We start from the raw sequence: 22,657 nt of genomic DNA, 5'->3' as shown, positions 1-22,657 counted from the left end.
AATATTAATTTTGTTTTAGAATTTGAAAAAATTGAATTATTTATTTTATTTTGTATTGGAAGTTGAAAAAATTGTAATGATTAAATGGGAAGAGATAAGATGAGATATTTTCTGAAAACAAATGAGAGTTTATGATCATGCTTTACAAGAAATTAAGATACTCTTGTCAAAAGTAGTACTCCAACTCCAATGGATAACAGTACTTATAATATGATATCACATGCAAGGTGGTCTCTATAATTGATGAGGACAGTTTACCAGAATAAATCGCTGCTATATATATAGATTAATTATGTGACTTTTACTCAACATTATATATATATATATATATATATATATACACACTTGCATGGTTCTTTTGCTTCACACAGAACATCACCATATATATATATATATATATATAATTGTTCAATGATCAAGTACTTGTAACAAAAGTCATGCCGACAGGCCTATAAAAACTAAAAACTAAATAAATAAATAACTCATGCCACAGAATTTAGATCGACAAATTAAGGAGATACATGCAGTATACTGTCGTGACCTTTACGAATTACGAAGGAAACTTAAAAATATACAAACTAAAATTAAGGGGTATGCGCAATCTTTCTGATCTCTTTATTGTACGTATGAGAACACCGGCATTAATCTTTCCTTAAAGAGAAATATTTTAGCCACAAAGTTAAGATTATACAAAAGTAATATCACAAATTGACGTGATTTGATGTGGTTCGTCATATTATAAAATTATTTTTAATATAAAGTAGATCTAACGGATCAGATGAAGTCACGTCAATTTTTAAAATTATTTTTGTGTAATTCTTTTATAGATGTAACAGTACTTTAAAAAAAAAGTACTACAAATTAATTAGAATAGATATTGATCAAGAAGTCGCATCAATACTATCGAATGCATATGATCAATTGGCTACGGAAAAAAACAAAATATAAAAAGAATTGAAGAAGAATATATATATTGGAGATCATTGCCTTGATCAGATCAATTGCAAAGAGCTAGACAATAGATCAGTGGTCACAAGTCTGTTTTCACTTGAAGTGTACGTAGGTGGAGTTTCTCTCCGATCGAGTCACTTGAATGTCTCGTCAAAGCCTTTCCTAATTTATACGTTTGTTTTTTTCTATTAATTTAAAGAATTAAATTCGTTTGCCGGGGGAATCGGAATATTGTTCAATCGTTCATTGGAGGTAGTCGTATTGATCATCCACAGGATATATAATTTTCATGTTTATTTTTCTAAAGCCTATCATATGCATGGTACTTGATGTTGTATATGTAACGGTATACTACATTCAGGTGCACGTCATGCGCGCATATACTCTTAGCAATGGGATTAGACGTATGCATGTATATTTGGTACTCACTGATCATGTTATGATCATGATCAGTGCCCTCCACCAACCCAAAAAAAAAACAGGCCAGCAAAAAAGAATGAATAGATCGGAAGAAGCAGATCAACTAAAGCCGGATCAGCGGTACATGAGGGTTTAATTTCCTAGTTTTCTCTGTTGGTGATCTGTTTGCCGACCATATATGTGAAAAGTTAACATGATATTGAGACCAAAAACCCCCCATGATTGGCGCGTGTTTGCTAGTCATGTATGTATTTTTGTCTCTAACGATGAGACTCGATCGATCGACGAAAGATGGTTGTCAATGTCAAACTTTCTTCACGTCCTTATATAAGCGTACGTGCGGTCACATGATTGATCTTTTTCAATCTTGAAAATTAACATTCCGAGGGCCTACAAAAAGATTTTATAAAATGATGGACTCAAATAGTACTCGACAACGTCTAAAAGCTATAAAATAATTGACTTTGACTGTAATCTAGTTTTTGAGTTTTTAGGTATAGCTCTTGGTTGTAGAAAAACGTGTGGACATTTCACTAGGACATGGTGAAGAATCCCACATGACCAAGTTCGGCTTCCAAGCATTAATAGTGCTACTACTATTCAAAGGCAAACTGAATGGAAATCCGATGGACTTGACTGTCTCCCACTGGTCATCGGTATTAGGATTAAACTTCATTGAAACATTGTCATGCTCATCACCTCCTGATCCATCAACCTTCCCACCTTGCATGTCTTGAAGTAAATTGATAGAGAAGCCATTGCAATGTTCTTGTGGGCCGGTACCATAGTCGTCGACTATGCTCTCAATGCCGGCCAGCTTGTTCCCAAAATCACCAAACATTGAAGGCGGCATGTTTAACAGCATGTCCAAGCTGCATTTTGCCGGTACTGAAGTTTCTAGAGGAGAAAAAAGGAAGCTAGGGTGGTGTTCTCCAGTTGAGAGTACGGGCAGTTGAGGAGGTTTATCGACTATATTCTGGTTCAATGACTGGTAGGATGGAAAATCAAGGGGAGAAAATGCAGCCATATCATTGTTGATAGGGAACTGATCAACGGCCGAACAAGTACTGGTTTTTGATGTACTTAATAATGACATGTTCTCGGAACTGAATAATTGACCGTAATTAGTTTCCGGTAGTGCTGGAGAGACCCAAGAGTAGTGTGAGAAAGTTCTCTGGGTTGTGGAATTAGTTTTCTTGAATATCCTGCATATTGCCCACGAATCCTGCACATATAGCACAGATAATCATGATTAATATCTATAATTCAAATATAGGCAAAATATTGAAAGAATACACCCTAGTTCAGAGACACCTACATTGGCAGGAATGCTTTTGTCCACGAATCTCTTTGATGGTAATGAATCGTTGAGTGAAGGTAACCGGAACTCATGCATCATCCAGTCAGTTTTGACTCCTTTGGCGGCTCTACCTCTGTAGAAAACAAGCGATTTCTTCAAGCCAATGCACTTGGAACCTTGGGAAGAGTAGATCGGCCGGTCAGTTCCCGTGGCTTTCCAAAACCCAGCTCCGGTTACACGGTTAGGCCGCGCACTGTTTCTGTATTTCCTGTCCCTAGGGCAGAAGAAATACCACTCTTTTTCCCCACCAGTCCCCAACTCTACACGAAAAATGAGCAGCAAAAACTGTTAGCCCCAGAACTAGAATTACACACAGAAACAGACTCAAAAGTTTCAGTAAAATTTATCTTTCCTTGCTAGCTAGGCTATGAAAAGCTAAGTAAACGAGTCATGCATGATAGTAATTTACATAAGCTTGAAAGACTTTAGCTTTATCTTACTTGGAAGATCCCAAGGATCATATTTATAGATATCGAGCTGCTTGATAAGCTCGATGGGGAGATGCCGCTGCTGAATCTTTCTCTTCAGATAAAACCCAACAAGCTCCTCGTCAGTTGGATGGAATCGAAACCCCGGAAGCAAGATTTCGTCTACTTTATGTTCAGCGTCAGTACTCCTCGCATCCATATCTTCCTTTCTGAACCCTAATTTTTTTCTTGGTAACTACAGAAAGAAAAAGACACGGAATTTTTAAAATTATTTCCCGTTCGAAATGGACTAATGAGAAACTTTCGGCCCGAACGTGTCTTCAGATCTTTAACAGAAAAGAACTTGTCGATTAAGAAAGTTTCTGGAAAACTAAACCCAGATAACGAAGTTTTGAAACAAAATCTGCTTTCTTGCTTCTGTGAAGCAAACCCCAAGAATATGATCACCAGCTCAAAGAAGATGAACACAAAAAACACCCAAGTACTTGACGAAGCTCACTTAGTTTGAAGCTGCCATTATATGCTTCCTGGAAAGGGGTCTGCCTCCGAAGGTTCAGCCGTCTTTTCTGGAGATGACTTAAAGGAGTGTGTGGTTTGCGAGGCTGCGCTGGCTCACAGATCAGAAGCTAATGACAAAGCTCTTAGACAGAACAACTACCAAGAAAGCCCCAAGTCAAGAAAATGGATTTTGTCAAGGGGTCTAATTTAATTCTAGTTTAATTGTGCCTTAATGAACCCCATTTTAGTTTAATCCAAATCGAGGAATCTCAAGAAACCACCAAATCTGGAGCTTCTAGGGATCATGGGTCCATGTTTAATTTCCCAATTATCATCTTAATTTCATGAAAGTTCTGATATTTTCACTGCAAATCAAGACAAAGCAAACTTCCAAGGAATTAGTAATTTTATATTGTTAGTCTTTGAACTATTATTTGGAAATGTAGGTACGTACGTAGACCTGAACCAAGTTCCAACACATGGCTCAAATTTATATTCAACTGATCTAGATTATCATCCCATGACACACAAAGCTAGTTTAGACTTATATTTTATTGTCTCTAAGCTTCTCAGAATCCGAAAATCCCGTTTCTATTCCATTCCCCAGAGCTTCTATTCCACTGACTTTGTCAGACCCAAGCAATATATTTTTGAGTCAAAGTAATGGGCAGATACCTCCAAACGAACGTGTACTTGATGATGATGATGTCGTCTAAAGGGTAAAAGGGACCACTTGCCATGATTAGAAAATATATAGCACTACTGCATGAAAGTTCTTGTTTGACCTTAATTTCGAAGGCCAATGGTCTCCAGATTCTACAGTACCTATTTTTCAGTGGTAATAATAATAATAATAATAATATACATCAATACATTTTCGCAATATATTTTATAATAATATTATAAAATAAAGATATTTTTATAAAATGATATTATTTTTATAGAATATTTTATAAAAATACTTTTTATTTAAAATATAATTATATAAAATATTATAAAAAATATTGTGCGTAAATATTTTTTTTTAAAATCTGAGTAAAATAATTGACTCTCCAGCTACTATTGACCCTAGTGGGCCAGTGACTATGGCTCTTCAACATTGCGATCACTTTGGCAATTTCTTTTTTTTTTTTTTTTTTTTTTTTTTTTTTTTTTTTTTCAGAGAATTAGAAATTTCAATAATGTGGTTATAATTACTTTAATTGCCAAAGGTCGCCTGATCGTCTTTATTACGTGTACGTTACTGATCATGATCATGATCATGAAAATGCTACTTAGCCCTCAATCACCGCTTCTCTTTTGAAGATGCTTATCAATACAGATGAGTTATATATCAAGCCACTTTTTTTTTCTGATTCAAAAACATCTTCAAAGGGGGAAAAAGTCCAAACAAAAAAAGGAAAAAAGGCGGTCATCGAGTGTTAATTGAGCATTTATGAATAAAAAAAAAAGTAAACATATATAAATAAACATTTTGAATGTGAAAAAGAAGTTAAAAAATAAATCAATAAAATGGAGTATGGTATGTACGCAATTGAGGGGCTAAGTAGCATTGTACTTTTCATATAACTTGTTAAGGCAATTTTTGTAATGACCATCTCCGACAACGCTTTAAGTGCCTGTAAGGGAGTAAGAAGTGGTGGATGGATATGTCCATGACACATTTGATGCTAAAGTCAAAACATATTTTTCACAAAAAATAGAAGGGGGAAAGCTCAGAGAGTTCAGAGTGTGATTTATAACCCCCTTTTGTTAACATCATTTTCTTATTTATATTAAATGCCCTAGAGGATCACAAACCCTTCTGTCGTTGTAATGATCACCCCTTGTTATGGACGCCATGGCATAATGCGGCCGTTCTTTTCAGCAACAAGGACTCGACTTCAGTGTCAGCCAATGGACATCCCATTCAATGTGGCCGATCTTGCAACGAATAAGATCATGACCAATCTTTCTCTCATTAATGCACTAGGCTCGAGGGAGGGCCATCTGTCTCTTCTTGGATCGGCTTGAGCTTCTATCCTATCGTCCCCCGGCCCCCCAAGTCATCGGTCATCGGCGTTGGTGGAGTGGCTTGAGCCTGCCCGGCTGGATACAAAAACCCCTTTCTATATGGCTCTTATACGATGTAAAAACTGCATATTGTAAGCAATGAATAATACTAGATATAAGCTTAGGACATACAAGTCCCGTACCATCCATTTGAGAAAAAATAGATCCCACCACAAAAAAATTATGAAAAATAATTTTTTTATAATGGAGTCCACTATTTTTCAAAAGGACTGCATTGAGACTGCGCGCCCAAGGTCTGCCCAAATCATTTTCGGTCGACAATAGGACTTTTGTCAATGGACTCCAATATTATTCCGCTCAAATCTTGAGCAACTGATGAACTAATTAAACTTCATTTCAAGCTTTAATTAATTTGTGGAGTGTATGTAATTGTTATAAAATAAATTAAATGATTTAATTTACCTCCTCCTACTAAATTAAATATAGTATCACCTAGCAAAAGCCCTAATAATTAATTTATATGTTTTTTTCTAAAAAAACAAAGTGTCCTTGACTTTTTAAATATTTCTCCAATTTGATCCATGGACTTGGCCGCTATTATTAATGTTCAACTCCTATCCAAATTCCTCAAGCTAGGCAAGCTACGAGGTGTAGGCTCCACGTCATCGGTCATAGCCTTATAAATTAACATGTGATGAAATATGTCAAAATATTACACCTTAAAAACATAATAATAATAATAATAATAATAATAATAATAATAATAATAATAATGTTCTTAAGCTAGTTTTTGTAACTTTAAAAGTTGGGATTAAGATGCAAAACTAATATAGGGCATAATATAATTAATTGAGAAATGATAGTTATAATCGTGAGTGCACAAGCGTCGTGCAGTCGCTTTAAAAAAGTGAATAAATATGGGACCTATATGAAAAAAGTAATTTTTTAACAGTAAATTCTATTTTTTTTCAAAACGACTGCACGATGCTTGTATACTCCATAACTACCTATAACATTACTCATAATTCTTTCCCACAAAGATATCATCGCATGATCATCAGCAATTGCATGTGAAAGGAGACATTGAATTAGGCTAGGATTTTTCCTCCTTTTTTAAGGCACATGTATGTTAAAGTCCTTCGGAAAACCCAAGTAGTATGGAATTCCTCAATTCTTGCTTTTAGTGAACCAATTAAATTATTATAAATATTTGAATTTTCCTCCAAATTAACTCCATGAATTAATCACCCTAATTAATTAATTAGGTCCAACTTTTTATAATATAATTTGCTAGATATGTCTACTGGTTGGATAGCAAGAGAAGTACGATGTAATTAATGCTGTCAAATTCACCGAGTCAACAGCTAGCAAATTAAAACTTGGGACTCCAAAATCAGTGAAACTCTCCAAAACCTAGCCCCCCGCGGCCCTCGGTTGGAACCCTTTCTGTCTGTTCCTTGCTTGACCTAGGTTTTTGCTTCCCATCATGCAAGCGTGCAACCAAAGTTTAAAAATGAGTCAAACACTCCATGCTCAAGCTTCAATGCATGCCTTTTCCAATATCATGACCTAGCTAGCTCTAAATAATTAAACACGTGGAAGCTAGCTGATCGTTAATTAAATAGACCTACACAATTTAAATCAAAACCAGTTACTTGGGTACGTACGTACCACATTATAAATACATGATATTATCTTGATAGGTCTCACATTTCTTGTACGTTTTTCATAAGCAAATAGCTAGCGTGGATGGTCGTTGCTTTACAATATTATAGAAGAAATCAAATGATATAGGCCGGGTGGATTTTGCCACTTATATGGAGACGAAGTGATCAAATGAATAGGCAAACAAAAGTGAGGACTTTCAATCGATTAAATAGATGCGGCCCGCTTTGCCAGCTCGTATATATGCTGCAGCTTTTTTAATCTTTTTACTTGCAAATTCAATTTAAGCAATTGGGATCTATTTAATTTATATCTTAACATTTCTCATCATGTGTAGACTAGGTTTTCTTTAATGAGTGAGTTTAAAAAGTAGAATATTTAATTAAATGTAGTAGAGTGTAAAATCAGGATCATTCGAACATGAGAGAGGAACTGATCTAGTTTGATCCCATTATGTGAAATCACCACTTGTCCCAAAAGTAAGAGCTGGTAGAAAGAGATGGATTTTTTATTAGTTAAATTATATCTCATGAGCAATATAATAATCATGGGTCAGGTCTCTAATCTTTTTCTTATAAAGAAAACAAATACAATTAGATGACAACAAAAATCCATGCATAAAAGATCTAACATGAATCCAAATTCACATTGGCAGGCCTTTAAATAAAGTCAAAAGCTGCTTGTGGCATGAAATCGGGGGGGATTTCATTTTCAGTTTTGTCCTTCTCCTTTATTTGCCTCCCATATATATTTGTCATGACATATTTGCATATTGCAGGGTACTACTCGTCTTTGATTAACACACTACTTCACATGCTATATATGAATAGTTCTTCTATATACAGTCGTTAGATATAATCGGTGTGCAGTCGTCCATGCCACGTCAAATTTAAAATGAATTGTTTACTCCTTTTCTAAACCTACATGTTCTCTCTCATCAGCTCTATCTCATCAAGTCTCTCATCAGGGCTCTCTCTCTGTCATCAACTCTCTCTATCTCTAGCTCCTCGGGTTGTCTCTCTCTCCCATCAGCTCTCTCTCATCAGCTCGATCTTTCTCTCTCATCAGTTCTATGTCTCTCATCAGCTCGATCTTTGATCTCTCTCTCCTCAGCTCTCTCTCATCTCTATCTTATCAGCTCGGTCTCTCTCTCATCAAGTGTATCCACATCTACCCTGTTTGCACGCCATTTTCACCAAGCGCTTGCAACAAGCATTTTTCATATATGAATCTATGATATTGGTTGGTCATGAATGGTTTTCCATGCATCTAATTAACCAACCTCACTATATTTGCACTTCAGTTTAATATATAGGAAGAAAGGGAAAATAATGAGTTTTAAAATCTAACGTGTCGTATTAAGTCACAAATTTATAAATTTATATTACTTTTATATTATCTTTTTATCACTAAACTATTTCAAAAAATATATTTTACCAGATATTGTTGGGCAGATGGCCGGTGGGCCCAATGCAAGAAAACTTTACTTCTCAAAGTCCTAAATTGTCAAGCACGGCCCAAATCTTCCCCCTTGTTTGCTAATGAGTACTGTTACGAATAATATATTATTTATGAGAAGCCCGCACGTTAACTCACTTGTATCATGTACATGAATGGCAATGGGCTATGATGGGCCATATGTGGGCCAATATCTATTTCTGTCCTAGTAACAAGACCTTGCCCCCATTGTTGGATCCAAAAGATAGCTAGCTTTATGCCCTTCATTATCAACCAAAGAATCATGAAAGCATGCATGCATATAAAATGATGGAAATTAAAACTAGCTAATAATTTATTCCCAAGTACAAACCTTGTCACATTGGTTCAATTAAATAAAGTAGTTGTGGAAAGCTGACCTTTTTATTTAAATCTACACTGAGGGATAGATCAGCCAGCTTGATCTGATCCAAAACCTGCAAATAGATCTGCCCGATTTTCAAATCCAAGTGATCAACCTAATTATGAAAGGCTTAGAGGAATAAAATTATACATTAAATCATTTAATGCGTTGGTCCATCTTCATTATTTTGGTACCTACCAAGTGGTTCCATTGAATAATAAATCGTGATGGGAAATGGTCCATCCATGAAGTTGCATTTATCATGTTACGAGACAACGTTAAAAAACCATTCAACATATATAACGGAGAGTCGTGCCCTCCAAAGTCTCTTGATATGTTATATATGACTAATGTTATTCATCATCATTTTATTATCTTATGATGTTGTATTAAATTATTAAAAATTATTTATTATATTTTATTTGTAAACTTATCATCTAATACTACATCATAGAATGATAATCAAAGAATGATAAGAAAATAGATGATGAATAGATTTTTTTCATTATTTATAATTATTTGTTTTAATTTTTTATTTATTTTTTATGGGGGTTGTGGGGCAGAAGGCCATCAATTAATCCTTGATCCATGCTGAAAGTGAGACTTCGTCAATATATAAAGAAACAAAAGTTTGGTAAATATATTCTTTCAAGTGAACCCACCATGATCTTGCCGTCTTGTCGGCAAGTAGTGCTGGTTGGAGGATTCCTCTTCTTTCTTTCTTTTTTTTTTTTTTTTTTTCTTTTTCTTTTATTTTTCAATTTGAAAAAAATGGTAAATAGGGTCATCCAATCTTTCAGGCCATCTCATTCCGTTTGATTTAGACTGTATTTAGATATTAAACTGAGTTAAATTGAAATGATAAAATATTATTAAAATATTATTTTTTAATATTAATATTATTTTAAAATTTTAAAATATATTTTATATTAAAATTTAAAAAAATTATAATAATAAGTTGAGATGGATTTAAAACTAAACAAAACCTTACTCAAAATAGACATTTGAAGTGAGTCGGTTCTATAGTATTTAATACGTATTTAATGTTTTTTGACAAATTCACACTGACGACTATAAATAATAAAAAAATGCTTCATCTATAAAAAGAGAGAAAACTTATAAATTTATAATGGTACATTGATGAGATATGTCAAATAGTAAAAGTGGTAAAATAGATTAATAATTTTATTTAAATATTTTTACACCACGCTCCATTCACGTAGTATAATTTAACGAATCACATTAAGATATTAATTTGTAAATTTATTTTTATATGATCCTTTCACGTGTCTATATATAAGCAACTTCACGTATCTATTCATATCTAAACTATCAAAAATCTAAATCTAATTCAAACTATTTAGAAAAGAAAATTATTAAATAGTCTCGAAGTACGAATAATATGGTAATTTCAATCTAACATAACATGCCATGAAATTAAAATTTTTTGTATAAATATTAATTACATAACACCTTATGATAAGTTAGAGCAACGCGTGTACGTATTCCGAAACGACTTAAAATTAAGGATAATGCCAGAGTGCATACTAAATATGTATTTTAAATATGTACACTAGTAAAAATAGATTTTTTTTTTCTTTTAAATATTTTTTAAACATTCTAGAAACTATTAAAAAATAAAAATTTATTAATACTCATTTTTTAAACTATTAAAATATATAGTTAGATACATTGGATTATCGTATCATCATTTTCCTAAAGAGTCGGGTTATTCTGTCGTTAAGAATAGTCCGCTCAAATTGACCGATTGTGTATTTTTATTTTTGTTTTTTTTATTATTTTACTTTTCACATTTTTTAAATATTTTTAAATATTAAAAAAAATTCTAATATACTTAAAATCACTCATTTAATCACTAAAAAAAAATTATGTGGATCGGTCAAATTGAGCGATGCGTTAGCGAGGCAAAGTAGTTTTAATCTTTCCTAAAATTAATAGCGCTGTATATAGATGGAGCTAACGTCACACAAGCCTCAAGAGACCAGACCGCACCATCGTTGCATGCGCCTTTAACCGATCCACCGCAAACTGAAGCATCCCGGTCAATGAGATCCACGACCCTCCATCACCACCGGCACTGGCCAGTGAGGAGCCCCATGGTCGTTGGGATGGGACCCACACGCAGTGTGGGCTCCCAGCTAACTCACTCCCATTGCGCGTGGGTCCAGCCGAAACCCAGTTGGGTTGCATTCTGCGGGAGGACGGACATACGCAGTATATATCATGCTATAAAAACAACCCAGATATAATTACCTACTTGTCGTGGAACTACAAAAAACGGAGATCCTCGTCTCGTACTGTGTGTCTGTGGCGGTGTCTTTTATGCTTTATTTTACGGTGCATGATCGTACCTGTGAAAAGAGAAAGTGCGTGATTTCTCGGAGACGCTTCCTCCAATTCCTTCCACGTACGAAGTCCGTCTGCAATATATTGATTTTTTGAAGCTTTTTATAGGGTTTGCTGGGGTTTTATCAACACGTCCCAGAGTCATTGCATCCCTCACTCTTATCATTGTTTGTTGCTCCGCAAAAACAACCGAAAAAAAGGGGCAGCGAGGTTTTGTTTTGTTTTGTTTTTTTTCCAATCTCCCTACTTTTTCGTCTCTGATAGGTCTGCCAGATCTTCCCCTGCTTTTTCGTCTCTTCATGCTATGTAAGAGATCTCCATTTTTATTTTAGCGCCATTTTTTTTTGTTTTCCTTATATGCTGCTGCACTTTCTTTTTGTTGGATAAGTAGAGTCGGATCTACTTCCTGGTGGTATGATATTGTAAAGGGATAGACAAGCCTCTCTGATTCGTTTTTTTTTTTTTTTTTTTCATAATTCTATAAATTTGCTCGCTTTGGATGCTAACTGTACTGAACCAAGTTCTTTTTGATGAATTGTTAATGTGAAACCAACTAATTAGTAGTTCAATTAAGCTAAATGGAGTAGAGGTTTTGGTTCTGGTTTTTTTTTTGGATCTTAATTGGTGAATAGAGTTTTAGAGTTGAAACGTTTGAGAATCGTAATTTCCTGTACCATATAATTTCTGAAACCAATAGGGAGCTTCATTAATGTAAAACATGGATGTTTATTTTGGAGCCGAAAGGAACACTAACAGAGTTTCTAACGTTGCTCAAACTTGAACCACTTCCCTCTTCTCGTCTATCAGCAACTCAACGATTTTAATGCGACATCTGAGACAATAGATCTAAAGCTATCTTTTTGTTTCATATGTTTGTGTTTTTTGGAATACTTGCTTTACGCCAATAATTAAGGATGATTGGACATCATTGATGTTCTCTGAGATTTCAGCTGTTTCAAGGTTTATTACACCTAGCTGATGGTTCACTGATTAAATTGGCAGTTTGCTCATCTTTTTTTAGTGCATTGGTCTTGAAATAAGTAGTTTTAATTTCATGGAAATTTCCGCGCTTTTGGGAGTATTATACAAGTCCTCTCTTATGGATTTTATTTTTACCTGTTATTGGTTTCTATTAGTTCTTAATTCTTCTTGGTAAAAGAAATAATCGCTAGCGCACATTTGCAAGCTTCTTGTGTCTGGAAGCAAGCATATTTACCTTCGTGTGTGTGTCTGGTTGTGCTGTTCCGAATTAGCATTAAACTTTGTGTGGACTTTTCATTTTCTATGGTACTAAAACAATGTGGGCACTGTTTCAGGTACTATATGGCAATGAAAGCAAATTCTAATGATGGTAGGACTAGGAGCTCTATACAGATTTTTATTGTAGTGGGTTTATGCTGTTTTTTCTATATTCTGGGTGCATGGCAGAGGAGTGGTTTCGGGAAGGGAGATGGTATAGCTATGGAAATCACTAAAGGTGGGGCAGATTGCAATATAGTCTCAAATTTAAATTTTGAGACTCATCATGGTGGTGAAGCTGGGAGTGTTGATGAATCTGAATCAAAACTCAAAGTTTTTGAGCCTTGCAATCCTCGTCACACTGATTACACACCCTGCCAAGATCAGATGCGTGCCATGACTTTCCCCAGGGAAAATATGATTTATCGAGAAAGACATTGTCCTTCTGAGCAAGAGAAGTTGCATTGCCTAATCCCAGCACCCAAGGGGTATGTAACTCCGTTCCCCTGGCCAAAGAGTCGTGACTATGTACCCTTTGCAAATGCACCATATAAGAGCTTGACAGTTGAGAAGGCTGTTCAGAACTGGATTCAGTACGAGGGAAATGTATTCAGGTTTCCTGGAGGAGGGACACAGTTCCCCCAAGGGGCAGACAAATATATTGATCAGTTAGCTTCTGTAATACCAATTGAGAACGGAACAGTTAGAACTGCATTGGATACTGGTTGTGGGGTATGTTAAGTTCTCAAATTTCTCATTCATTGTGTTACCCATTACATCTTTTTCTGTTTTCTGGAACGCAGATCAACTTTTTCGTGTTTAACTGTGTGATTTCTAAGATTCCAGCAATGGTTTATTTTGCTCAGGTTGCCAGTTGGGGGGCATACCTTCTGAGTAGAGATGTTATTGCCATGTCATTTGCACCAAGAGATTCACACGAAGCACAGGTTCAATTTGCTCTTGAAAGGGGTGTACCTGCAGTAATTGGGGTTTTAGGTACCATAAAGCTACCGTATCCATCTAGGGCCTTTGACATGGCTCATTGTTCCCGTTGCTTAATTCCATGGGGGGCAAATGGTGAGAATTATATGTTACAAAAGACTTTATGGAGCATTGAGTTTTACTAGAAATGACTTGCAGTTTTGCCAATTTGTGTCCCCTTTTTCCATGCATCCTGTCCTACATGGCCACCTTTTTAATGTACAGAAAAATGATAGCAGCTCTGTGAAATTGGATCTGATATTTCTCTCTCTCTTTGCAGATGGAATCTATTTGATGGAAGTTGATCGAGTTCTTAGGCCTGGTGGTTACTGGGTCCTTTCAGGTCCTCCAATTAATTGGAAGAATAACTATAAAGCATGGCAACGTCCCAAAGAGGAACTTCAGGAGGAACAAAGAAGGATAGAAGAGACTGCCAAACTACTTTGCTGGGAAAAGAAGTATGAGAAGGGTGAAATTGCCATCTGGAGAAAGAGATTAAATGCTTATTCATGTCCTGGCAGACAAGATGATTCACAGGCTACTTTTTGCAAATCTGTTGAAGGAGATGATGTCTGGTACGCATGTGTTAGGGAATAAATTTTGCAACACATCCATGTTAATCTTACATATAATTTTGGCAGTAACTCAGGTTTCAATATAAGCCAAACTAATGGCCTCAGATTTAAGGTAAGAGACATTTATGGTCTCTATAGTTTATGGCTAGTTGGTTCTTAGTACCCAAGGTTTACAATAATCAAATCCTTAACATTTAAAATAATTGCAATGCCATCCTTGGGTCGACAAAGCTTACTGACGTGACATGATTTTTGTTGACACTTCAATAGAAGCTTATGTTGCATGAAAAAATTATGGCTACGTGGCTTTGGCAGTAACTAATGAAAATGTTTTAAATATAACATGTTACCCAGAACTTATCAGGTGTTTTATACTTACACCTCAAACTATCAAAACTTACTCATTTTACCCACAAACTATCACCTGATGTCGAATAGCACCCTTCATTAAGATCCAACAGTCAAGATTGTGTTTCATTGCCCTTTTCTGCTGTTTTTAACAGTCAGATTTGCGGGGAAAAAAAAAAATGTCCCAGCCTCAAGTTCAGTGGAGCAAAGCATGACATTATAATAATTTTTAAAATATCAAGGATTTGATTTTTAACTTTTATGATTTTAGGGACCAACTTCAAACAGACTGAAATTATAGAGATTAAACTGCTGAAGTAGATGATGTCTGATATGCATGCTTTTAGAAAAATGCTGCAAAAAAAAAAAAAATGGTGGTAACCCAGGTTTCACATTACCCAAACAATGCTGTCTGGATTATTCCTAGCAATATCATCAACTTTTTCTGAAATTAAGTTTCTGAACATTAGTAATTTTGAACTTTTGCTTGGTCATTTGGAAGTTGAACAGAAATCTTTAACCTGAGCCATTCTGATGTTGTTGACATACATACATTATTTTCTAAAACTTTCTCTTTGGCAATTAATAGGTACAAGAAAATGGAACCATGCATAACTCCATATCCTGATGTCAGTAGTCCAGATGAAGTTGCTGGTGGAGAAATAAAATCCTTTCCAGAAAGGGTTTATTCTGTTCCTCCTAGAATTACTAGTGGATCTATTCCAGGAGTTTCCGTTGAGACATACCAGGAGGAGAATAGTAAATGGAAGAAGCATGTGAATGCTTATAAAAGGATCAATAAACTTATTGACTCTGGAAGGTATCGCAACATTATGGATATGAATGCTGGTTTGGGAGGTTTTGCCGCTGCCCTTGTATCTCCCAAATTGTGGGTCATGAATGTTGTGCCTACTATTGCTGAGAAAAACACATTGGGTGTCATTTATGAGCGAGGATTGATTGGCATATATCACGACTGGTACAACTTTCTCTGCTTTCTGGTCCCATTTTATCATTTCAGCTGTGAATCATTATTTTAGCCTACTTAGTGGTTTTATAAAAAATGGATGCACTTCTTGTTCTAATATCTTTTCTTTTGCTCTAAATTAGATTCCTTTTAGAGCACTCACTAGAAACTGCTTAGTCGCTTACGGAGGTTTATTTTACTACGTGTTCATTTTGGCCCATCTTGTGTAGGGGTTCTAATCCACTGATATGTACCCAGTGTTGCAGAGTTGTCCAACCACAGCTGAATTTGTTTCTTTTGTTTCTTTATTTTATATCCTTCTAGTAATTACTACTATCTTTTAATCATCTTCCTGGTTCAGGTGTGAAGCTTTCTCCACATACCCAAGGACATATGACCTCATTCATGCATATGGCGTCTTCCATTTGTACAAGGACAAGTATGTATTTCTTCACATATTTGTTCATTTGAATCCTATATCCAACTCTTCTTTTTTTCTTTGTACGCCATTTTTTTTTTTTTTTGGGGGGGGGGGGGGGGGGGGGGGGGGGGGGGGGGGGGGGGGGGGGGGGGGGGGGGGGAATTGTGATACCCCATTCTGATAAGGGTAGGTGGTGTATGGGATCCCACATTGCTTAGGAAGGAGAAGTTATTGCTCTTTATAATGTTCTAATGGGGCTCCAATTGTATTATTGACTAATCATTTTAGAGTATAGACTATATGATTTGGACCTTCCATTTGAGCTTTACATTCATTCTATTAGAAGGACGAAATACTTGGCTCATTTATAGTCAACACAAATGATTTCCCCTATTTGGAGGAGTCTCTTAGGTCTCGTTTGGTTACACAGATGAGATGAGATGAGATGAAAAATTTGTGAATAGTTTGTGATTAGTAATAAAATAGTTTGAGTTAAGATGTTTTATAGGCTTTGGGAAAGGAGAGAAAAAAAATTGAATATAAAGTTAAAATATTGTTAAAATATTATTTTTTAATATTATTTTTTTTGAGGATTTGAAAAAATTGAATTGTTTTTGTGTTTTGTTTGGAAGTTTAGGAAAGTTGTAATGATTAGATGAAAAAGTTAAAATTTTGAAATTGAAAAGTGTTTGTGTTTGAATGGTGTTCAGATGTTGAGATGAGATAAGATGGGTTGAGACCATCTGTAAGACCAAACGGGACCTTAATTAAGCTGAAGCTGGGTTGCTTCCTAGCAACATTGTGCTCAGTGCATATCTCCAGTTTGGGGCTGTAGTAGTGTTTTTTATAGATGCCATATAGCTCAACGTTTTCATCTATGCCTGTGCTTCGATAAAGAACCATTTACAGAATTAAGTATGATGACACCGAATTTTCCTGCTTAACTTCAGGCACCTAAAAAATCTCAATGATGATTTCCTTTTTGCCGTATGCAGATGAGTAGTACTTGGTCTTGGTAGAATCAACTACTTTAGTTCCAGAATCAACTTATGTAACCTGTATGTACTGCAAAACAAATGCAGATGCAATGCTGAAGACATTCTCCTGGAGATGGACAGGATTTTGCGACCTGAAGGAGCAGTCATATTCCGGGACGAGGTCGATGTGCTGATCAAGGTGAAGAAAATAGTTGGAGGGATGAGATGGGATACTAAAATGGTGGACCATGAGGATGGCCCCCTTGTTCCTGAGAAGATATTGATTGCTGTGAAGCAGTATTGGGTTGCAGGTGGAAACTCCACATCCACGCAATGAATGAATACTCTGAAGAAGGAAAATGGGACTCATTGGCGAGGTTTATGCTGGCAATGCTCTTTATTATACAAATCCTGACCAATTTGTTCATTTTACAATGGTCACTCCTGCTGCATAAGATTCATGTTTCACTAATCTTGACTTGGCCCAATGTTTCTTTTGCAGTAATTTATCAACAGACAAGCTACAAAGCTAGCTGTGTTTGTAAGGTTTCTGGCATTATTCATTTTTTTTGTCGAATGTCTAGTGTTGTATGATGTTGTCGTACACAATGAACTATTACCATCACCTAATGTCTAACTGAGATAAATGCACCGTGAGATATTGTGAGCGGCCCTTGGGTGGTTGTAAACTTTTGTTCTTCAAAATTTTCTATTTTTTTTTAAATAATTATTGAAAATAATCTAGTGCATGTATTTCACTTCCCTCCCTTTTCTTTACTTTCTCTTCTCCAAGACTACAAATTTTGAAGGGAATTAAAAATGAATTTCGGCCTTAATTGAAGTTTATTATCTTTCGCCATAACATATTATCTGAAACGGACTGCAAAACAGAATCCAGTCGCTAGCTAGAGCTAACCATAAGCAATATTCACGTCAAATGGAAACCATGCATGCATCATTGCATCACCAACACCATAGAAGCGTACTGTCTACCCTGGCATGGAAGGAAGGACAGGAAATTGATTTATCGTTTAAACGAATATTTATGGCAGATGTAGAAGAATGAAGCAGATCTCAATATATATTATATATAGCACCTAAGGCAACCAGGGGCCTGTCTAGAACAGACCACCTTTTAAGCCATCCACCGACAACTCTTATTTGACATTCGTGCACTCAGGTCCCACGTACGTACGTCCGATCTACTCAGGTCCCAGTGAATCAGAAAACTAGACCCCATTAACATGTAGTTGAGCCATACACTGCGAATGTTGTCGATTGTATTAAATTGATGCGTTTTAATCCATTAATAACCTTCCATAACATTTTGAGAGGCAGTTTAATTAATTGGTTCTGTGCATGCAGCTGGGTGCGGATTAGATTAGATTAGATTAGATCAATTATCTCTTTAATTAAAAGATGCACAAAGCACAAGCTGGTAGATTTTTGAGATATTGGTCGATCGAGATGGAGATGGGACATTGGAAAGGTTTCAAATATGTGAGCCAGCATGAATACAATGCATGCATGTCTACTGTAATATTCTCACCGCCATATGTATTTGTTTATCTATCGAGTAATGCTATTTATTGTCTTTTTAACTTTTTTTTTTTTTTTTATCATTTTCTGATTAGAAAATAAGTTGCTATTTTTCATTTAGCAGTAAACCATTTGTAAATAATATTTTTTTTTCTTCTTTATTGTCTTTGTTGATATGGGTACTGTGGAACAAGTGTATCTTGCCAAAAAGAGAGGCAATTTAAACACACTCCAGCAGCTTCATGTCTGTAAATCTTTCATTGGATAAAAATAGATAGACGTTGATTAATCTGTCTATATGGGACAACATGGATCTATGACGATCACATGATTAGCATTTTAAGGTTTTGCTTGTGTGACCAAACCTGTATCAAATATACAATTCTAACATTATAGTTATGAAAACTACTTATTTGTTCAAGCTCCATGTAAGTTTCTTGAAAACAAAGTGAGACCCGCTCATAATTAAAAAACTCACTTTTTATAGTAAGAAGGTATACCAGATTCGCACACCCTAAATTTATATATGACAATATTACTCATATATTATTGAAATTGTGACGGTGACTGTAAATACCCGACCATCTTCGGTTATAATATCATATGCATATAAATTACATATATAATCTTCAATCCATATGAGAAACATCCTTTTATTAAGTTCTGTTTTTTGTGATAACCCATGTGAAAATTTGCAACCCAATAATATATAATTATTGGTGTTGCGCATGCTATAAGGATGTATGAAACCGATGATTATTGTCCAGGGGGAAATAACGTATTAAATCAATCATGTGGACCATCCTTTCCATTATTTCCTCCCCATCAGCTTGTCAAAATTGAAAACTTTACAATTTACTACAAATATATATACTATCCAATCAAGTTGGTATTGATGTTGTCAATATCCATACTAATTCTCAATTAGTTCTCACCACTAGAAGAGATTGAAGAAGAACAAGGTCAAGATAATCTCATACCGGCTAATATGGGGAAAAAAAATTTCCACAATCCATGTTATAATTTAAAGTATAAAAGTAGTAAAGAAACTTGAATGGAAAATTTCACATCTTTCGTGTTCAATATCACCAATTTAGTCGGTTTGGCCTCAAAGCATATGGGCCTACATTATTAACATCTTGCATGCTTCACATGCCTACTTATAGTACTAGTTATCAATGAGGCAAGCAGCTGTAAGAGCTAATTCTGATCAATTCTTCATCTCCCTGATCTTGTTGATTTCAGCTTTTGATAATTGCATCAAACCCTTTTCAGGTTTAGATTCTTTCGTCTAGGTATTATAGGGGGACCCTCTGGCTTCTTCGAGTCCAAGTACTTGTGTCTCAAGGAAGTAGTTCTTCTATATTTTCCCAAGCTCTGCACTTGAATCTTCTGCTACAAATTTTTTCTAGTGTTGGTTCTTTCTTCTTTTCTTTTTGAAGTTTTGTGGTTTCTTTCTAAGTTTTTCGACCACTTTTGAAACTCTTGTGTGGTCATTTACTCTTCTTGTTGGTTTTGTCCTGCAGAAATATTTTCTTTAGTTATAGAGCTCTCACATGGCTATTTTTACCTTAAACTCAGCTTGCAACACCAGTCTTTCGCAAACTTTGTCATCTGGAAACAACATGGGGAATCTCCGCGACGCCTCATTTTCTTCTTATCTGAACGGTGCAGAGGAAACATTTGTTCGTAAACTTACTGTGTCAAGTGGAAATCTGGGGCCTATCGTGACCACTGAAGATCAGAAAACTCACGTTGGAAGAACAAAGGAGGATGAGGAAGAAATTGGAGTATTTGGTGCCGAGAAGTACTTCAAAGGAGGAATGGATGAGGATACCCCAATAACTACCAGCATGAGTGCAAGGTCGAAGTACCAATACAAGAACGATGAACATGTTGATCTAGACACAAAGAAGTGCAGAGTTCAGCCTGGAACTCCGAGTGTTCAGTCTGAATCAAGTTGGAACAGCCAAAGCGCGTTACTCCAGAGTGGTGTAAGAAATCCTTCGAGGGCTAACACAAACAAGGGACGTGGAAAGAAGATTCTTGCAGGTCTTGGCTGCTCTACATGTTCTGATAAAGATTCTGTCGAAATTAAAGAACATGTTGGTGAAATCAGGTTCAACAAAAGTGCTACCGCTGATGCAGTCCAAGGCAAAGCACTCGGCAAAAAAGAGCCCAGGAAAACTGGCCTAGACCTTGTTGAAGCAGCTCGAGCACATAAATCTCTCCTGGACTATAAGGTCAAGGAAGATATTCACTGCCCGAAATTGGATAATTTGGGAACTGGATCGAGCAGAGAAAACTGTTTTAGCTTCCCAACTTCAAATTCCGGGGCGAGAACTCTACCTACAAAGTTGCAATTTCCACAAGGGGAAGAAGAAAAGCAGCGAAAGTCAATAGACGTGTTTGGTTCCCCCGTAATGGGAAAGAGAAACAAGTCATTACGCATTGAGAGGAGGCTAACAATGCTGTCTTGGGATGCCACTCCAAGAATGGAAGACATCGAATTATCTGCACAAACGGGTGGAACCTTGTACAATGATACTGAGAGTGATGCAAGTTCAGACTTGTTTGAGATAGAGAGCATCACAGGCAAAGCCAACCCATTTCTTGCAAGACAACCTTCAGATGCCACGTCAGGCTGTGTCACCCCTACAAACTGTTATGCACCAAGCGAGGCAAGCATAGACTGGAGTGTAGTCACAGCCAGTGCTGCAGATTTCTCGGCGATGTCAGATTGTGAAGAGCTGAGGTCAACGACCATGAAAAGTCCAAGAAAGCCAATTTCAACAGTTCCTAATGCCAAAACTAATGCTAACAAAGAGATACAGCGCCGCCGTTCAGGTATCTTGTCTGGTTGCAAGAGTCACAAAGCTGTGAGAGTTGCTGGAGATGTCTACAGGACGAATCATGAAAATGCAGATCATGTTTACCCACAAATGAGTCGTAGGTCAGATTCCTTCATTCCTGTGACAAGGTTTCAAGCTGAGAGTAAGTCGAACAGTTTTAATTCCAGGTCAGGGCAACCTGCCTTTGCGGCACACTCACTCTCCCGGTCACAGTCGCCTTGTGCTCCACATCCTTTGTACATTCAGTGATCTAGCTAGTTCTTCTGTTTTTTTCATAAGTATGCTTTAATTATATGTTTTGTACTGTGCACGAATCTCGTACCATTAGCGTTAAATTCTGTCAGGTGTTACTGTTTTCCTCTTTTTAACATCAATATCTTTCTTGTTCACAATCCAAATAGATCAACAGGCAGCAACAACAATCTACTTTCATGCCTTTGTCGATATTTTGTGTGCGGACCACCAGTAGGAAACATAGAAAAGATCCGGGACTCTTCACCACTTCCGTCGAGTTCCCGGCTGAAAAGGTGCATTCAACTACTATAAAAGTGACCGACACAAAATACATAAATGAATAAAAAAGGACCTGTGTTTTGACTTGAGTTTACCCTTCAAAATCATGTGAAACTAAATACAAAAAGGTAGCATAACCGTATTTTGTGAAAGGTGAAAACTCTGCTTACTGCATTTTCTCCTAACTTACATATCACTCACTAATCACAAGACAAGCGCTTCATTCCCAGAAGAGGGGTCACAAAAGGTTCCAGGTGAGCATTTTCTGTCCAGCAGTTTGGTGATGAATTATCAATTTTCAAGAAAGGAATGTCGGTTGGAGAACAAGAAGTTCTATTCAAAACACAAGGAATGTCCTGTAAAATGACAACCAACTTGCTACACAAATCTATAATTTGACATATACTGGCTGCTCAAATCAATTTTGATAACCACCTTATAAATAAGGTGGTCCATGATCTTATCCTATTTCATCAATCATAACCCAGTAACTTGTCTAAGCAAATCCGGCTTTAGTCAGTGCCAGAAATCATTTGGATTTGATACAAATCCTGAACAAGTCAATCTTAATCAAGGACAGAGTAATAACTGCTGCTGTTTTACATTAAGCGTAGACTGCAAAATAAGAAGCCAGTGATGCAATAGCTCTACTACTTTTTAAAACAGCTTCACTACTCCTAAAACCAAATGGAAATGGGAGCTA

General features: G+C 36.1%; 3 protein-coding genes across 5 annotated transcripts; 2 read left to right on the top strand and 1 right to left on the bottom strand.

Annotated features, from left to right (window-relative positions):
• Window positions 1-1,861: 1,861 nt before the first annotated feature.
• LOC121257637 (putative NAC domain-containing protein 94) lies at window positions 1,862-3,358 on the bottom strand. The gene is made up of 3 exons (XM_041158758.1): window positions 3,172-3,358; window positions 2,690-2,991; window positions 1,862-2,596 (listed from the first exon to the last, which is right to left on the bottom strand). Exons 1-3 carry the CDS (start codon window positions 3,356-3,358, stop codon window positions 1,862-1,864), a joined length of 1,224 nt encoding a protein of 407 aa, XP_041014692.1.
• An 8,085-nt stretch (window positions 3,359-11,443) lies between these two features.
• LOC121257635 (probable methyltransferase PMT2) lies at window positions 11,444-17,719 on the top strand. The gene is made up of 7 exons (XM_041158753.1): window positions 11,444-11,849; window positions 12,858-13,513; window positions 13,648-13,858; window positions 14,043-14,337; window positions 15,275-15,664; window positions 16,014-16,091; window positions 17,156-17,719. The coding sequence occupies exons 2-7, from the start codon at window positions 12,866-12,868 to the stop codon at window positions 17,385-17,387; spliced, it is 1,854 nt and encodes a 617-aa protein (XP_041014687.1). The 5' UTR covers window positions 11,444-11,849; window positions 12,858-12,865; the 3' UTR covers window positions 17,388-17,719.
• A 2,045-nt stretch (window positions 17,720-19,764) lies between these two features.
• On the top strand, window positions 19,765-21,809 carry LOC121257636 (protein PHYTOCHROME KINASE SUBSTRATE 1-like). 3 transcript variants are annotated; one of them, XM_041158756.1, is made up of 2 exons: window positions 19,765-19,782; window positions 20,171-21,809. In XM_041158756.1, the coding sequence occupies exon 2, from the start codon at window positions 20,215-20,217 to the stop codon at window positions 21,688-21,690; it is 1,476 nt and encodes a 491-aa protein (XP_041014690.1). In that variant the 5' UTR covers window positions 19,765-19,782; window positions 20,171-20,214; the 3' UTR covers window positions 21,691-21,809. The 3 variants fall into 3 exon arrangements, with proteins under 3 accessions (XP_041014690.1, XP_041014688.1, XP_041014689.1); XM_041158754.1 differs by having other exon boundaries at window positions 19,777-19,864; XM_041158755.1 differs by having other exon boundaries at window positions 19,781-19,884.
• The last annotated feature ends 848 nt before the right edge of the window (window positions 21,810-22,657 follow it).

The sequence above is a fragment of the Juglans microcarpa x Juglans regia genome, chromosome 3S (genome assembly GCF_004785595.1).
Source record: "Juglans microcarpa x Juglans regia isolate MS1-56 chromosome 3S, Jm3101_v1.0, whole genome shotgun sequence".
NCBI lineage: Eukaryota > Viridiplantae > Streptophyta > Magnoliopsida > Fagales > Juglandaceae > Juglans > Juglans microcarpa x Juglans regia.
This window is presented reverse-complemented; position numbering and strand designations above follow the sequence as displayed.

What these genes read in the sequence shown, in the direction of transcription:
- LOC121257635 (XM_041158753.1), top strand. Translation starts at nt 12,866, where the DNA reads ATGGCAATGAAAGCAAATTCTAATGATGGTAGGACTAGGAGCTCTATA. An exon ending in ATTGGCATATATCACGACTG is followed by an intron (nt 15,665 to 16,013) that starts GTACAACTTTCT and finishes TTCCTGGTTCAG; the next exon opens with GTGTGAAGCTTTCTCCACAT. An exon ending in TTCCATTTGTACAAGGACAA is followed by an intron (nt 16,092 to 17,155) that starts GTATGTATTTCT and finishes AAACAAATGCAG; the next exon opens with ATGCAATGCTGAAGACATTC.
- LOC121257636 (XM_041158756.1), top strand. Translation starts at nt 20,215, where the DNA reads ATGGGGAATCTCCGCGACGCCTCATTTTCTTCTTATCTGAACGGTGCA.
- LOC121257637 (XM_041158758.1), bottom strand. Translation starts at nt 3,358, where the DNA reads ATGGATGCGAGGAGTACTGACGCTGAACATAAAGTAGACGAAATCTTG. An exon ending in TGATCCTTGGGATCTTCCAA is followed by an intron (nt 2,992 to 3,171) that starts GTAAGATAAAGC and finishes TTTTTCGTGTAG; the next exon opens with AGTTGGGGACTGGTGGGGAA. An exon ending in ACAAAAGCATTCCTGCCAAT is followed by an intron (nt 2,597 to 2,689) that starts GTAGGTGTCTCT and finishes CTATATGTGCAG; the next exon opens with GATTCGTGGGCAATATGCAG.